The sequence below is a fragment of the Gastrolobium bilobum genome, unplaced genomic scaffold, assembly GCF_033153095.1.
Source record: "Gastrolobium bilobum isolate Gb01-03AN ecotype WA unplaced genomic scaffold, APGP_CSIRO_Gbil_v1 utg29862, whole genome shotgun sequence".
Lineage (NCBI taxonomy): Eukaryota > Viridiplantae > Streptophyta > Magnoliopsida > Fabales > Fabaceae > Gastrolobium > Gastrolobium bilobum.
The window spans coordinates 112,151-130,661 of record NW_026897202.1 but is presented as its reverse complement, the minus strand read 5'-3'; the positions used below and the strand labels follow the sequence as shown (position 1 = coordinate 130,661).

General features: G+C 38.1%; 1 protein-coding gene and 1 non-coding gene across 2 annotated transcripts; both read right to left on the bottom strand.

Moving 5' to 3' along the window:
• Positions 1-4,239: 4,239 nt before the first annotated feature.
• On the bottom strand, positions 4,240-10,322 carry LOC133304872 (uncharacterized). Its single transcript, XM_061504947.1, has 2 exons — positions 10,230-10,322; positions 4,240-5,190 (listed from the first exon to the last, which is right to left on the bottom strand). The coding sequence occupies exons 1-2, from the start codon at positions 10,320-10,322 to the stop codon at positions 4,240-4,242; spliced, it is 1,044 nt and encodes a 347-aa protein (XP_061360931.1).
• A 2,031-nt stretch (positions 10,323-12,353) lies between these two features.
• On the bottom strand, positions 12,354-12,460 carry LOC133304881 (small nucleolar RNA R71). The gene has a single exon (XR_009750687.1). It is a non-coding gene; the product is annotated as a small nucleolar RNA R71 (small nucleolar RNA).
• Positions 12,461-18,511: the final 6,051 nt, after the last annotated feature.

Here is an 18,511-nt window from a genome sequence, read left to right as displayed (position 1 = left end):
TCCATTCTTGGATGTGATTCTTCAAACTTGCTTATCTGCTGCTTTCCTAAGCAGTGCAGGTGTCTTTCATTTCCAAGGATCTTTGTAAAAGGACTGATGGAAGGGTTTTTAAAATGGAGTGGTCACAGGTCTTGGAGCAAGGAACGTTTTTCTGTTTGTTTGTCTCAGAGCTGGACTTTTATGTTTGAAGGAACACCTTATCTTTTGTACCTTCTTTCCGTCTCTTGAAGGGAGATTGCCTGGCATTTTTCTTCTGAATTCTTTTGAATGGTTGTTCCCTTTTTTCTTTGTTTCCTATTTTCTTGCCCTTTTTTGCTCATTTTAGATTGGCTCCTTTTCCTTTTTCCTTGACTTGGTGGTGTGTATGGGTGTGTATGGTGGAGTTGAAGTATGAATGGAAATGGAAGTGTTTGTTTGATTGTGAGGGGGTCAGTGTTTGCAGATTGATCCTTGTTAGTGGAGTTCACATATTCTTCAGCAATACTTACATCATCAAGGCAAGTTTAGAAGTTTCTTCATGGTGACACCTTAGGAACGCTCTCATGAGTAAGTGTATGGCTTTTTCGTTCCTCACCAGTTTTAGCTCACACAGATCAGCATTCCACAAAAATCTGAAGATTAAATTCACTTCTCTTTTCCTATTTCAAGCATTCAGAATAAGAATAAGAATGATTATTTATTGACTTTGTGTTTCATGCCATTGGATATTCAAATTTTACAGCCACAATACTATAACTGAAATGTATGCTCGAAACAGTTTGAACAAAAATGATTTTTCTATTTCAAAAAGGAATTAAATTTTACACTAGGGAATGGAAAAGAAAACAAATGTAAAGTTCAGGAAAAGAAATAGCTGGGTGTGGTTGTTGTATCACCCCAAAACTACGTTCCTGGAACGGAACGTATTTCACTTGTTTGAATTGGAGGTGAACGTCTGACGTTCCCTCCACTTTTGGGAGCTGTGTGGTTAAGTTTAACCACCCCAAAACTTTGCTCTTTTTTAAAGGGAAAAGGTATCCACTGGGTTACCTCCCAGTCAGCGCTTAGTTTAATGTCTTTAGTTAGACATGTTACTAACCTCTCAGTTAGAATCAGAAAGAGAGATACTTTCCTCTTTTTCACTGAATGATTCATCAGAATATAACTTTAGTATGTGCCCATTAACTTTGAAAGAACAACAATGTTCAGTTCCCTGAATTTCAAAAGCTCCATTTCCTGCATCAGTTACAATTTGATATGACCCAGTCCATCTTGATTTGAACTTTCCTGGGAACAATCGGAGCCTGTAATTGAATAGTAACACTTTCTGACCAACCTTGAGCTCTCTGCTCCTAATTTTTTTGTCATACCACTTTTCATCTTTTCTTTGTACAGATTGTGATTTTCATTTGTGTTTCCTCTGAATTCTTCCAGTTCTTCAAGCTGTAGCATTCTCTTTTCCCCTGCTGCCTTCTCATCTATGTTGAGAGCATAAACTGCCCAATATGCTTTATGTTCTAACTCTAGAGGGAGGTGGCATGCTTTGCCAAATATCAATCTATAAGGGGAATATCCTAAGGGTGTTCTGTAAGGTTTTCTGTAGGCTGTTCTGTAAGCCCATAATGCCTCATCTAATTTGAGAGACCAGTCTTTTCGAGAAGGGTTAACAACCTTCTCTAGAATCCTCTTAACCTCTCGGTTAGAGACTTCGATAAGTCTGCTGGTTTATGGGTATATGGAGTTGCAACTTTATGTTTGACTCCATATTTTTCCAACAATCTCTCAAATTGGCGGTTAATGAAATGTTTCCCACCGTCACTGATGATACAGCGGGGGGTCCCATATCTTGTCAAGATGGTTTTCTTTAAGAATTTTATAACCACCTTGGCAGCATTAGTGGGTAAAACAATAGCCTCCACCCACTTGCTTACATAGTCAACAGTTATTAATATGAATTTGTTCCCACAAGAAGGGGGAAAAGGCCCCATGAAATCTATGCCCCATACATCAAACAATTCAACTTCTAATATGGGATTAAGAGGCATTTCATTCTGTCTTGTTAAGTTACCCTCCCTTTGACATTTATCACATTGTTTAGCATATTGAAGAGCATCTTTAAAAAGGGATGGCCAATAAAAACCTGATTGAAGTATCTTGGAAGCTGTTCTGATTCCGCCCAAATGGCCTTCATATGGGGATGAATGACAGTGAAAAAGGATTTGGGGTTGCTCTTCTTCCGGGAAACACCTTCTTATCACTTGGTCTGCACATCTTTTGAGTAATAAAGTTTCATCCTAGAGATAGCTCCTGCAATCATGATAAAATTTCTTTTTCTGCATCCTGTTTGCTTCATAAGGTTCTAGTCCTGCTGCAAGGAAGTTAGCTATATCAGCAAACCCAGGAACGTCAACTTCTTTGTTATTGATAACAAACAATTGTTCGTCAGGAACGTCTCCTTGATAGGTAGCCCAACTTCAATGTGTTCCCATCTGGACAGGTGATCAGCAATTTGATTTTCACATCCTTTCCTTTCTTTGATTTCTAGGTTGAATTCTTGTAACAGCAAAATCCATCTTATCAAACGTCGTTTTGCTTCTTTCTTGGAAAACAAGTATCTGAGAGCTGCATGATCAGTATGAATAATGACTTTGGATCCCAGAATATATGGCCTGAACTTTTCGCATGCATATACTATAGCCAATAGTTTTTTTTTCAGTGACTGTATAGTTTACCTGAGCTTCATTTAAGGTTTTAATGGCATAGTATATGCTATGAAAGAGTTTATCCTTCCTCTGGCCCAGAACTACCCCAATAGCCTGGTTACTTGCATAACACATTAATTTAAAGGGTAGGTTCCAGTCCGGGGGTTGGATAACAGGCGTAGTAACCAATTTGCTTTTCACTGTTTCAAAGGCTTTTATGCAATCAGGATTGAACTCAAATTTCACATCTTTTCCCAACAGATGGCATAGAAACCTAGGTATCTTGGAGAAGTCTTTAATGAACCTTCGGTAGAAACCTGCATGCCCAAGAAATGATCTAAGAGTTTTAACACTGACAGGGGGTGGCATTTGTGCTATTGCTTCTACTTCGGCTTGGTCTACTTCCAATCCGTTCCTGGAAATTTTATGTCCCAAGAAAATTCCTTCTTTTACCAAGAAGTGGCATTTTTCCCAGTAAAGAACAAGTTTAGAAGAGAGACATTTTTGAAGAACTTCTTCTAGGTTCATTAGACAGTGATCATACGACGTTCCCAAAACTGAGAAGTCGTCCATGAAGACTTCCACTCCTTCACCTATTAAATCAGAAAAAATAGAGAAGATACACCTTTGGAACGTTGCTGGTGCATTGCACAATCCAAAATACATTCTTCTGAAAGCAAACGCTCCGTAGGGACAAGTGAAGGTGGTTTTGTGTTGATCCTCTGGTGCTAAAGCAATTTGGTTATATCCAGAATATCCATCAAGAAAATAGAAGTATTCCTTACCTGCTAGGTAGTCTAACATCTGATCTGTAAAGGGCAGTAGGAAGTGGTCCTTTCTGGTAGAATTATTGAGCTTTCTGTAGTCCTGGCAAATTCTCCATCACGTAACTTTCCTGACGGTGATCAGTTCATTTTTTGCATTTAATTCTACGGTTATGCCCCCATTTTTGGGAACACACTAGACATGACTTATCCAACTGCTATATGAGATGGGATATATGATCCCTGCATCCAACCACTTAATCACTTCTTTTCTAACCACTTCCTTCATGATTGGATTCAATCTCCTTTGGTGTTCTACTGAAAAGCTGTTAGGGTCAGTCAATAATATTTTATGCATACAGAAAGAAGGACTAATACCTTTAAGGTCTTCTATGGTCCATCCAATAGCTCCTTGATATTTTTTCAGCTTGCTAATTAGTAGTTCTTCTTGTTCCTTGGTGAGAAGTGGGGAGATGATGACAGGAAGGGTGTCATTGTTTCCTAGGTATGCATACTTCAAGTTCTGGGGAAGAGGTTTTAGTTCCAAGTCAGGAGGTTGTTCTAAAGATGGTTTTTTGACTTACTTTTCTTTTTCAGTTCTCTGCAGAGGTTCAGGTTTCCTTTCATGCAGGTAACAATTTTGTTCCTCTTTTTGCAAACATTCTTCCATTTCTTTGACTTCTGGGTTTATGTTGATCTGGTTATCTGCTAGAGTGATTGCAGAGCATTCTTCCAGATCTTCATCCTCATCATGAAATTTCATTGCCTTAACGACATTAAATTTAACTTCATCATCATGTACTCTCATTGTGAGTTCCCCCTTTTTGCACATTGATGACCACTCCTCTAGTTGCTAGGAATGGACGTCCCAGGATGATGGGAACGTCAGTATCAACTTCATAGTCCAAAATGATGAAGTCAGCGGGAAAGATGAATTTATCTACTTTGACTAGTAGGTCTTCCACCTTTCCCTCTGGTTTGACAATGGATCTGTCTAACATTTGTAAGGTTACCGTGGTTGGTTTTGCTGGTCCTGTGGCTAATTGTCTGAAAATTGATGATGGCATGAGATTGATGCTTGCCCCTAAGTCACACAAGGCTTTGCCTTGATAAGTGTTTCCTATCACACAAGAAATGGTAAAGCTTCCTGGATCTTGTAATTTTGGTGGAAGTTTGCCCAAGTATTGGCAGCTTTTTTGTGTCATTTTCACGGTTTCATATTCTGTTATGCCTATTTTTCTGGAGAGAACATCTTTCATGAATTTGACATACTTGGGCATTTGTTCCAGTGCATCCACCAGAGGTATATTGATGTGGAGTTGTTTTAGAATATCTAGAAATTTTCCAAACTGCTTATCATCTTGTTGCTTCCTTGTTCTTTGGGGGACCAGAATTTTGACTGGTACTTGCTTGGTTTGTGGTGGACTGCTTGTTCTGCTTCTGTCCACTGGGGTTTCCTCAGCTTCAACTTCTTCATCAAGCTCTAGGTTTTGCTCGACAACTGCTTGTTGTGGTGCTTTTGGAAATGCTTCAGGTGGTTTGTCACGTTCCTCCCTGGTGTCTATGGTTGAGGTCTTGGGAGCTGTTGCAGTTTGTGTAGTAACTCTCCCACTTCTTAGTGTGACAACCTTGGAGGGTTCTGGTTGAGATTTAGAGGGGACGTTAGTATCCCCTGGCAAATGTTCTGGTGTCTTGATGTTGAGGCTAGTAGCTATCTGTCCCAGGTGGTATAACACCTCGCAATTCTAAATTATATATTAAAATATATTAAATGAGAATTAAAGGGAAGGATTAGTGAAAATCCTGAAAATTAGGCCAAAATACAAAGAAAGGGTAAAACGATAAATTAGCCATGCACGCAACCCTAGGAAGGAAATTGAGTAGAAGGTCTCAGATGATAAAAATAACCCTGGAAATGGATTCAAAACGAAAAATTGAATGGATAGGCAAGTTTCAGAAAATTCAGTGAATAGTGTTTTTATCGGGAAAAAATATTGCGCTACGATTGCACCGTAAAACGTGCCGATTGAGTTTTGAGCTCTAGGTTTTGAATATAAGTTATAAATGGTTTATAGAACTAGCGAATATGATTTCTGATAAAATTTGACGGAAATAAGTAAGTTTGGGGAAACGTGCCAACGACGCGCGCAACAGCTTAAAACAACATTTCCTTCGAACGACCGAAAAACTCCGAATTCATCTGATCAAGGGTAATTAAAGGACAATGGTTAATGTTAAAAATTAGAGTTTCTAAATAGGTTGTGAATTTATGGACGTTTAGTGGAATTGGAGGGAAAATTCAAGTTAGTTTAAATCGCGTGTGGTGGCGGTGGGACCCACCCAACTTAAAACACTTAAGACACATAAGCTTAGGACACTGTTCATTATCCTCTCTCTCTCCTTCCCTCATGTAAACCGTGGACCTCCCCTCTCCCTACACCATTTTTGTTCAAATCTTCTTCTTCCCTTAACTTCATGGATTCTTAACCGAATCAGACGATTCTTGTCTTGAAATTCGATGGAAATCATCACCCGAACCCGTTCCATCGATTAGTTTCCCTTGAAACCCTCTCAATTGTGAGAAAATGGATAAAGTCAGCCACAAATTTCTTGGAAGTTTTGTGATTTTGGGGTTGATTTCTTAAGCCATTGCTTGCGGAGTTTTAGGAGGAGCTTTGTGACGTAATTGTGGGTAAGTTTCAATACCTCTCACGAATTAATTTGATGATTTATTTTCATGAACCCTCAAGGGGCTTTTGTTGATTTGTGTTGTGAGAGAGCTCAAATGAAAAATGTTTATTAGATGATAATGTCTTAGAATGATGTGTTAGAGCTATAAAAGCAATGAAAATTATTGGTGAAAATATGATTTTTAACTTAGGAAAATTTGATGGTGCCATGACTTTATGTTATGAAATTGTGATAGGATTGTATAATTGGATTGTTGTATAGTTGTATGGTGTTAAAATGGGATTGTATGAGGTATGTAAGAGTTTATTTTGAATGAATCACCCTTGGTGAGGGCTATGTTGAATTTCGGCCATTAAGGAAAAAAGAGAGAGAGGAAATTATGTTGAAAAATTAGTTGGATGATATGTTGTGTGGTGGTTGAATGGTTGGAAAACCAATGGAAAAATAATTGGTAGTGTTGAGTGGTTAATTGGGCCTAGAGCAAAATATTAGGCAAAACGACGTTTTAATGACGAAAAATAAAAAGTGGCACTTGATATGGCCTTTTGGTGACCTAAGGATGCCTAAGAAAATGAGAAAGAAAATTTAGAAAAATAAAATGTAAAATAAGACTATGTAGGCCGAACCTACCTTGTGTAGGTGAGGTTTCTGACGTTTTTCGTGTTCTGATAGAATTGCCGTGTACTGATGATTCGTACATGGTTGTTGTAGGTTGTCATACATTGATTTGAACCCTGAACTGTGAGTTGGTGGATTGTCCTTGGTCTGGACCAAGTGGGATTGAGGTAAGTGATTGGAATCATGCTTGTATAATTGTTAACTTGCATGTTTTCGTATGAGTTTTAAGTGATTGGTAATGTCCCTTGTGTAGGCATTTCTGTGAGTAACGAGCTCGGAAAATACACTGCTTTGGAGCTAAGTGGATAGGCTTATTAAGGTAACCTCTTGGCACTGGGGCTTGATCCCCTTGTGTGTTTCACCATGCCCGTTGAGGGTGATGGTAGGAAGTGTATGTAAGTAATGTAGAATAACATGATCATGCATTTATTATGTATGTTAGTGGTACACTAGATGTACCAAGTCTCTGGCAGTAGACAGTTTGCCTTCGGGCGTTTCAGACTTCCACTGGATAGGTCTCCGAGAGGGAGTTCCAGTTGACCTAGGGTCGTGGTGTGTGATCCGGATATGAGAACACTAGGAAGTCTCGGGTGTATATGGATGGGAGGGGGACCTTGGTTGGATGTTCTTGGAACACGCCTTGGATGAGACCAGTAGGCTTATATGCCGAGCCATTAGGCAGGACGTTGCGTGGTATTGGTAGCTACCATTCCAGCTTCGTCGTATTTTGTATCTCTATGTTCCCCAGTTTCTCTAAATCCCTTGCTATATCTCGTTTTTCAAGATGTTAATTTATATTATTTATATGCATCGAAGTGAGCCATTGGGCAGAGTTTTCTCCAGAACCTTTGAGTTACTGAGATATATTCGTATATCTCACCCCATCTTGGGGGCTTTATTTCAGGAGGTAGCAGTGGTGCAGGAGCGGCGGGCAAGAAGCCCGTAGGACGAGTCATTGGAGGATTTTATATTTTGCATTTTGATGGCCACTGGGCCTAGGCTAGACTTAGGACATGAACATTGCATATGGTATCTAGGATGAGATTTATGGTCATATTTGTTCATGTCATTTTTGCCTAAGTCTAGTTGTATTTGGATTATGTCATTTTGAGGTTTTTTATCATGTATTATTTGAAGATTAAAGTTGTAATTGTAATATGTCATTTGAAGACTTGTAAATTATACATGAGTTGATGTAACAATGAAATATATGTAATAGGATGGAAGGGCCTTAGGCCTATTTCAGGATTATGATTATGTGTATGATTAGAAAATGCATGCAAATGAACATTGATGATTGAAATGTGTTAAGTATTAATAAAGGAAGCAATGTGATACGAATTGTGTAATAACTATAAACTGTGATGGTTGTAAGTGCCCCAAGGCATTGTTAGTTCTTGTGTGTGCCACCCAATGATTATTAGGTACATTTGAGGACTTAGAACACATTGGCAAATTTGGAGATTTTTGTAAAATCAAAGGAAACTCTGGCAAATTTTTTAGAAATTGGCATAATTTAGGCAAACTTTGGGAGAGCATATCTCCCTCCAAAGAGGTTCGATAGGGACGTGCCATATGCCATTTTGAAGTTTAACATGTCCTCTATCTTGTGTTAAAATTTGGTAAAATTATGGGTTGAGTGCCGTCCTGTAGGTTGCTGTAAACGCAGACTGCCCATTTGCTTACTGCACATGTGGCAGTTCTGGACCAGTTTTGGGAAATTTATTCTCGCTTCGTTTCTTAGAAAAATTAAGTGTATGATATTTAAAATTGAAGCTTGAGGTGTCTTGTTTGTTGTACACAAGTTTGAGAGCAATTAGTTTAGTGGATTTTCTGCAGTAATTCGTAGAGTGAGGGATGTTTGGTGCTGTTTTGGGGTTGGTTGGCAGTTTTGCTTGTCAAACTTCAAATGGAGATATCCGGAGCAAACGAGCTCTAAATAACTCGTGTGATAGCTTCCTAGAAAGGTAATTGAGTTTAGAATAACATATCAAAAGATGGGAGGCTTGTAGAATGCGGTTTATCCGTAGAAAATTAATGACCGAACCATGTTTGGATAGGTAGGAAATGTAAAAGTGAGAAATATACTAAGTGGGTTTATGGGAACCCCTTAGTGACTTGTAGTAAGTAAAATAAGTTATAAAAGTAGTCTAAATAAATATTCATCAAAGAGTTTACAGTTACGGTCACAGCTTGTAATTATTACGCTTTTTATTGTTTTAAATACTCGCGTAATAACGAAAAAAGTTCACTCGCATTTTTATAAATGAATCCTGTGATTGTAACTACACTTAATACCATAGTTAATGTTAACAATACCGGTGTACAACGGGCTTTACAGGTGGGATTCAATATTTTTGACCATAACATCGTTCCTGGTGACATATTCTTTGACATAGCTTTCAAGGGTATTGATGTGTTGGTCTTCTCTAAGGAACGGAGCATAATTAGTTTTTCTTTGTGGTTCATATGCTCCATTTCCACTGCTTCTGCCTTGTTGATACTGCTGCTGCTGGTTGTTGTATGGTCTCTGGTTCATGGGTGGTCTCCATTGTGGATTATGGTTCTGATCCTTCATTGTGGTTCCTCCAGGGTTTTGATTGTTGTTGCTTCCCGCATTCTGATTGTCTCTGGCCTGGGTGAAGTTTCTATTCCCAAAATTTTCTGCATAACACCCCAAGGCAGTAGATGGACAGTCTATTGAATCATGAAGGTCACCACAGGCTGAGCATGGTTCACTCTCAGTTGCTGTGAGTTGTAAGACTTCCACTCATGGTTGTTTTTGAGTAGCTTTCAGATTCTTCACCTCATTCAGGAGTGAGGCTAGCTGGGCTTCCTTGGAAGTTTAATTGTTTAATTCTAGCATGCCTGGCTTCCTTACTAAGCTCATCCGTTCCAGTGGCCATTGGAGACATATATCTGCAGTGCCTTCTATGATTTCATACCTGGATTCAAGGGTTCCTGTAAAAAAATATCCTCATGCAGCAAAGTCTAAATGTGATTGAGAAGTATGATCTATGCCTTTATAGAAAGATTGTAAAACTCCCCAACTCTCCACCCTATTGTTTGGAAATTTTATGATGATGTCCTTGTATCTCTCCCAAGCTTCATAAAGATTTTCTCCATAAAACATTCTAAAGTTAGAGAGTTTTGCCCTAACATCAGCTTGACGAGACATAGGGAGAAACCTTTCTATGAACTTGTTAGAGAGTTCTTCTCAGGAGTGTATGGATCCAGGGGTGAGAGTTTTCATCCATGTTTTTGCTTTTGAGCCTAGGGAATGATGGAACAACCTAATTCTCATACTTTCCTCTGTCACACCTTGAGCTTTGAAGTTATCACGGATGTCTTGAAAGTTTGTGAGGTGTGTGTAAGGATCTTCTGCAGGGAGTCCATGAAAGACTCCAGCTTCCCTTATCATGTGGAACATGATGGGTTTTAATTCAAAATTGGGAGCCATAGAAGGGAGGATTACTCCCATTTCTGGTCTGTGCCTGAAAGGAGCAGCCAAAGCTCTAAAGTTCTGTTCAGGAGGGATTCCATCATTGTTATTGTTATGATCAGCCATGTTTTCAAAAATATTTTCCCTGAGATGTCTTCTTCTTCTATGTAAAGTATGTTCTGCCTCAGGATCAAAGAAGAACTCAGGTATTTCAATGGAGTGGTGAGAATCTATTTCAGACTCTTCACTCATAAATCATAAAACAGATAGTATGTATCATCAGAATGTGATAAAAATAATAAAATGAAATATACATAGTATGTATGTACTTAAAATAGTAATAAGGACAAAATTTAGTGTATCTATCCCCGGCAACAGCGCTAGAAACTTGTTGGGTCAAAAGCTTGTTGGGTGGAAAATATATATGTTGTAGAACGTTCCTCAGTTCGTTAAGAGAAAACACAATTGCTCTCTTAGTTTCAGCCCAAGTGCGCAAGTGCACACATCAAGTAATAAATGGGAGTATTAATGCCCAGATTATCGTTCCCACGAGGATAAAACTATAATTAATGCCTTATACTATTTTACAAAGAATGAAAATGAAAAGATAAGTTAGTAAATGACCTGTTTGGTCAAACGTTTCCTACTGTCTTGACAACGTTCCTCAAGAAAGTAGGTGCAATCTGACAGTAAACAGCTCCTCGCGTCGTTATATATAAAATCCTTCTTCATAAAAAAAGGTACGACAATTTTCATTGGAGTTTTGTAGATACAAGATTGAATAAAGCAAGGAATAATAAAAGTAATAACAATAATTAAGAGACAACAGTATGGATGGTTTTAAAAACAGTAATAACAGACGAAACAGATCCACTGCTCCATTCATAAATAGTTATTTTCTCTACTCAAGACTTAACACTTTTGTATTTGTTCCAGTCTCTTCACTGCCAACTCTGATTCCTCAGCTCATGGACTAAATGGCTCACAAGTTTCCATATTCCTATGGCTCTCTTGACTCCAACAGGTACTGGGTACATGACCTTCAAGTGAATGAGGTGGTTCCTTATTCCTAAGGCAACTAGCAGTCTTGTTTCCACAAGACTGCCTTCCCCTCTAGTTAAGCTGTCTGAGATCCCTTCCTTATGGAAGTTTCTTTCTCAGTATGTGTTCAATTTCCATTGATACACATTGAATATAGCTCACTTAACCAGAGAATCACAAAAGATGTAATACAAGAGTTTTAAAAATAATTCTTTAAGAACTTTGCAATTTTTCCGTTCCACAGATAGTTTAGCACATGGCTATTAGTTTAAACATAATTATTCCAAACTGAAGTCCCATAGACCCGAGATTCAGTTCAGAGATAATGAATGGAAAGGAGAAAAATAAAACTTGTATTTAAATGAAAACAAATTGATTACACAAAATGAAAAGTGAAAAATATGGTTTCTGCTCGTGAGGAGTCTCAAGTGGGTGATACAGAATGAAGAAGAAGTGTTGTCACTTAACTAAAGTTAAAACTATACAACTAAAAATTACAAAATAAACTAAGTGATCTCTTCTTAAGGAATTGGATGATTTTCTTCATGTTGGAACGTCCTATTTATAGGCAAAAGAGTGAATGGCAAAGTGGGTAATTCTCTTGGAGTTGTTTTCTTGACTGCATGAAAGGGGCAGTGTGAAAAGTATTTTGAGGGGCGCAAGTGGCTGGATGGGACAGTTATTGTTGAGATTAGTCTTTCCTTCTGATCTTCCTCATGCCTTGCTTTCCTCTTAGCCAATAGAAACTGTTTATTCCCTGCTGTGCATGTTTTTCCTTGCTTTATTGCTGCTCCACTTGTGCTTAATTGGAAACTTCTTTTCAACATTTCCTGAAAAGTGGTCAGAGAGATTGAGTAAGTGAAGCAGATGTATTTAATGTTCCAAATTTTTTTCCCTTTATCTATTTTTCAAAAGATTACGTCATCATTCGTTCCCCACTGTGTTTTTAGTGCTAAAGTTGCTCATCAGATGAGGGAACGAGTGGTATTTTTCCATCAAAATAGGCTTAGATGGGAACGAAATCTCGTCCCATCAACTGCATCAAGGAAGCATCACCAACTGGATGATTTGGCTACAAAGTTCTTGGCTAGATTCTTCTCCGCCTCAAAGTTGGCAAGGCTCAAAGCAGAAATCACTGCTTTTAAACAAAAAGAAAGTGAATCCTATTACGAGGTATGGGAAAGATTCAAAGGATTGCTCCGAAAGTGTCCCCAACATGGAATGGAAGCTTGGGAGAAAGGACGTATCTTCTTCCAAGGAATGACCTCGAGCACAAGAACCTTGGTGAATGCTGCTGCAGGAGGATCACTGAAAACAAAAACTCCAGAGGAAGCGCTGGAATTGCTGGAATCTCTAGCTTCTCAAGAGTTTGATAATGCTCCAGTCCCAAGCAGGAGAGCAGAGATCATGAAGCTTGATGGCTATGATGCAATATTGGCCCAGAATGAACAAATATTGCAATTAAATAAGAAACAACAAGCACAATTAGATGCTGTTACAAAGCAATTCGATAATTCTCAAGTTTCTTCTGTTAATAATTCTCAAATTACTTGTGGTATTTGTGCAGGTACTCATGCAACTGAAGAGTGTGAATTCATGAGAGCACCTGAAACTGCTGAAGTAAACGGACTCTAGTATAATAAGAAGAACCTGAATGATCCAGGGAGGAACCAGTATGGGAATGACTAAAATCAAGGGTGGAAGAATCAGAATCAACATCCGGGGTTGAGTTACAAATCCAACCATTAGCTCAATCCTCCCCTTCCAGTGCAACCACATACCCCACAACAAAGTAACACTTCTGAGTGGGAGAAAGCTTTTGCACAACTATGCAAGACCACTTCTAATTATATACAAGGTGCAAATGCTTTCAGAGAGGACACATCTGCCTTCATGCAAGAGACTAGATCAGCAATCCGAAACCAAAAAGCTTCTTTCCGAAATCTAGAAACTCAGATTGGCCAGTTGTCAAGGCAATTTGCTGAGAGAACTAAGGGTACCTTCCCAGGAGACACTGTCATTAATCCTAGAGGGCACTGCAATGCAATTATCACAAGAAGTGGGACAGTGATTCAACCTATAGAGAAGCAACCCGAAGAAAAGAAGAGAAATATGGAAGCATCAGTTGAAGAAGAGAAGAAAGAAAAGGCAAAGGATACTCTTGAAGTTGACAAGAGAAATCCTGAAAAAGTGGAAAGGAAATTATTTAAGTAGGAGAAGAAGAAAGCTTTAGAAAGGCAAGACAACCCTTTAGATCTCTCCCCTATGCTCGCATCCCCTATCCTCAGAGATTAAAGAAAGAGATTCAGAAGCAGCAGTATTCAAAGTTTCTAAACATATTCAAGAGGCTGCAGATCAACATTCCTTTTACCGAAGCTTTAGAGAACATGCCCAACTATGCAAGGTTCATGAAGGATCTACTATCAAGGAAGCGTAAGTTGCAGGAATGTGAGACGATAAATCTGATAGAGGAATGTAATGTTATCAACTAAAAGAAGTTACCTACTAAAGTCAAGGATTTAGGGAGCTTCAGCATTCCGTGCACTATAGTAAAAGTGGAAGTGGACAACGTTTTATGTGATCTTGGAGCTAGCATCAATGTCATGCCACTCTCCACGATGAAGAAGCTGGGGATTACTGAAGTGAAGCCCACAACAACAGTAGTGCAACTGGCTAACCGCTCTTCAAAGCAAGCTTATGGCATCATTGAGGATAGACTAGTAAAGGTAGACAAATTCATCATCCCTGTTGATTTTGTCATCCTTGATATAGAGGAAGATGCCACTATTCCTATGCTTTTTAGAAGACCCTTCTTGGCAACTTCAGGAGCGTTGATAGATGTACTTAAAGGTGAGTTGATCTTACGAGTGGACGGAGAGCAGGCTATATTCAAGTTCTTTGATAAAAGAAATTCTCCACCTGAAGCTCAACTGGAAGATCAAGTTTACTATATTGGTGAAAAGAAAGGTGAAGAAGAACACAATGAGGAGTCTTCTCAAGAAAGTAAGCCAAAAGTTAAGATGGAGAAGCCCCGGAGCAAGGGAAAGCACATAAATACCAAATTCAAAGTTCTTGAGGCTACTGTATCTCACTTATATGCACAAAAGCACTATGGTAGGACACAATTTCTGAATGATGGAGCTTGGTCATCACCAAGATCATGCTTTGAGCCACCATGAAAGTAGATCAGGTACGTCAGGCACGTGACGTTAAACAAGCCTAATGGGTAGGCAAACCCACACTTTACTGTTTTATTTTAATTTCATTATTTTATTTATTTTTACTTTGAATTAAGTAAAGAGAAAAATACAAAAATATAGGAGAAGGTGTTGAGACTAATGACTGTCATTGAGTGAATTTTACAGGTGAAGAAAAGGGAACAAACAACAAGAGAGAGCAACTAGTTGTTTTATTTCTCGACGTATTTTCTTTTTAGATTTAAATCTGTTGCTGAGGACGGCAACATTTAAATCTGGGAATGGGAAACGCGTAATTCATCAAAGTACAATTGAGTAATCCAAAGGAACTTCATGAGCATACACAGAATATCTGGCTAAAACAGGGAATTATCTCAAATCCTTTCTCCTTTTCTTTAGCTTAATTCTTTTTGAGTTGATTTTTTATTATTTAGTTGTTTTGAAAAACCCCAGGCCATTGTTTTTGTGAAAATTTTAATTTTTTTTTTACTCAGTGCTTAAATGGAATATTGGTAGGAAATTTAATCAGAAATTTATTTAGAGCATGATGATGACTTCACTTGAATTTTTCATAATGAGCATCAATGTATGATTTTCATGATTTATTGAATACTTTCTTTAGAGATGAATTCTTTAAGATAAGGACTAGGGGAATTACTGTGCATTCATAGCCATGAGGTTTTGAGCCTATACAGAAAATTTTTATTGAGTGTGCATCCCACTGTATGAAAGACTCTAGAACTTGCTTTTTTTTTTTGCTTGAATTGGTATGTGATTTTTTTTATAGATTTGATTGAGGCATGTTCTTTCTTTAAGCTAGATGGCCAAATAGCCAACCATTGCTAACATTCCTTAGTTAAACCCTTTTGAGCCTAGGCCTGTTTATTCTTTGAAAAATCTATAAAGATGAATAAGCCACTTTCCATACAATCCTCACCTTAATTAAGATTAAATTTCATATTTGAATTGAGGAACAGGTGTTAATTGTGAATATAAATTGTGATGTATCGGAGTACGCGGAAGAAAGGCAAAAGCCAAGGAAGTAAGGTTGGTTGGAAGGAAGTAAGGTTGGTTGGAAGGAAGAAGAAACAAGCAAGGAAAAGGGAAAGTTACTCAAAAAGAAGAAAAAGAAATAAGTGAAACAAAAGAAAGAAACTTATTCTGCGAAAAGAGAACGACAAATAAGAGAAAAGTTCAAGGAAAGAAAGAAGTGAAGAGGAACAAACGACAAGAAAAAGAAAGTTGTTTACAAATTGTAAACAATTACATCCATTCCTCTTTGAATCTGGATTTTAATCTTGGAGCCTTTCTCCAAAATTTCCTTACCCTTCAGCCAGGCCAAGTTACAACCTGAATGAAGACCTCTTGATCTATTGAATATTTCACTATGACTGTAGAGAGCAAGAATATGAGCAAGCCTATGGTAGTCTAATTCAGTGGGATATGAGTGAAACACCAACCCTCTAAATAGTTGAGCGTGAGTGAATTAAAATTCCAGTGAGGGGGTGCATCAGGAATTCCCCCTTATCCTTGATCTTGAGAAATTCTTTTCTAATGAACTGTAAACTTAATTGATTGATGCATTAATTTTTAGAGTCTGAATGCTCTTTAATCATGTATCTGTTGAGTCCTTCCTGTTAAATTCCATGCTATTTAGGATTCCTACTACCTATTCCCTTAGTTATACTGATTGATTGCTGACGACTTCAATATTCAAATCTGGGAATGTTTGATAAACCTTTGGTTTACCATGTTTTTAGGATAAATTATACAAGAAATATGTAGTAGATTGCATGGAATTCAAGGTTTTACAACATATAAGTCATAAGATAGGAATTTGAGCTAACATTTTGATTTTCTTTGCATTTTGAAGGTAAAACCACACTTATTGGTGCTAAGAAGTGACGAAGAAATCATTACAAAGAGTTGCAAATCAATATGGATCAAAGGAAGCCAAAATAATACAAGTCAAGGCCAGAAAAGCACGCTCCAGCGCACAGAATGGACGCTCGAGCGCGTCCAGGCAGGAAAATCAGCTAAATTGAGCAATCCAGGGCGCTCAAGCGCCCAACAGCACGCTTAAGCGCCCAAGATTACACCATCGAGGAGCACGCTCAAGCGCCCAAATGGCCGCTCGAGCACGTGTGGGCAGACTAATTCAAGCAAATTATACACAGGAGCGCGCTCAAGCTCCCTGTAGCGTGCTTGAGCCCAAATACAAACCCAATCAGCCCAAGATTTGATTTTATTTGCTAATTGATACAGATTTGTAATATTCTGAATAAAAGTGGAAATAAATCAATCTTGATTTATTAATGGATAGAGATTCATGGGAAGATTGGATGGAGAATTAAAAAGATATGGCTTCAATGGTTATAAATAGGGAGCTGAGGGTCAAGGAAAGAAAACCAATTAACCAATCCAGAGAATTACACAGAGACTTGAAGCAGGAATCCTGTTGTGGAGCATTGGAACACTGAGGAACCAAGTCAACATCACACCAACGGAGGCTTACGGTTCTCTGAATTCTTTTCTTTTTATATTTGAATAAATTTATCTGTCTTTAATGCTTTCTATGAGTTTGCTTCTTATAGATTGATTTAGGGAAATTGTATGACAATAGGGATGTTGGTTCATGAACCCTGACTTGGTAAATTTATCATAATCTTTGTGATCTAGGGATAGACATAGGGTAATTGTGCAATCTTTAAAATTTTGATCTTAATGCATGTTTTCTTGGGGAATAATCGGGGAACTAGAGTTCTTTCAAGATCACATAGATTTAGGGTAACAAGTAATTGAGCCCTAATTAACTTAGATAGAATTGATTGGCATTATATTAAGAAAAGGTTCTTGACGGTTTAATTCATAACATAAAGAGGATATTGGGGGAAGTCGAAACATTAACTACGCTTGTTTTAATTCTTTAATCAATCATCATCTTTTTCAATTGTTCTTTTTAATTCTGAATTTTTAAATTGCATGTTATTGTTTGTTTTTAATTTCAATTCTCTCAAATCCAATTCTTTCTTGTCCAACTAAGTCGTTGTTAGAGAACTAGCTCTTGAAAACCAATCCTCGTGGGAACGATATCGTACTCAGTACACTTTTATTACTTTTACGACCGGTGCACTTGCCGAAGTCGCAACACTGCCTCCCAACAAGCGCATGTTTAATGTCACAAGCTTGACGTGGCAGTTTTGTGATCATGGTGGCTTGTAACTGGAGCTTAGTGATGACACCATCCCTTTTCTCAAAAATTGTGCCTTGCCATAGTAGTACTCACGTGCATATGGATGAGTAGGAGTGGGGTTAAGAACTCTAAACATAGTCTTGACATGTTTTCCCTTGCTCCTGGCTTTTCCATCTTTACCGTTGGCTTGTAACTCTCAAATGAATGATGATCCTTCTCGTCTTCCTCAGCCTTCTTCTCATTAATAAAGACGATATGCTCTGGCTAAGTTGTCGGTGGTGGAGATTATTTTTCAAAGACTTTCAGAATAGATTTCTCACCTTCCATCTTCAAGATTAATTCACCCTTTGGCACATCGATCAGTGCTCCAGAGGTCGCTAAGAAGGGTCTCCCAAAGATCATAGGAATAATGGCATCCTCCTCTATGTTAAAGATAACAAAGTCCATCGGAATGATCAACTTGTCCACCTTAATGATTATGTCTTCAATAACTCCATAAGCCTTCTTGGTGGAGCAATCAACTAATTGCAAAATGCATATTGATCGACTTCACTTTTTGTGATCCCTAGCTTCTTCATCATAGATAACGGTATGACATTGATGCTGGCACTGAGATCATATAATACCTCATCCACTGTAATCGAGTCAATCGTGCATGGAATGTTGAAGCTTCCTGAATCCTTTAAGGAGACAACTTTTGCATGATTGCATTGCACTCCTTTGTCAAGATAATGGATCTTTCTGTTGTGAGCTTTCACTTATTGGTTAAGATCTCCTCCAAAAATTTAACATACGAAGGCATTTGTTATAAAGCCTATGCAAAGGGGATGCTGATCGGCAACTTCTTAAATATGCCTAAAAATTTAGAATATTGCTGCTTTAAT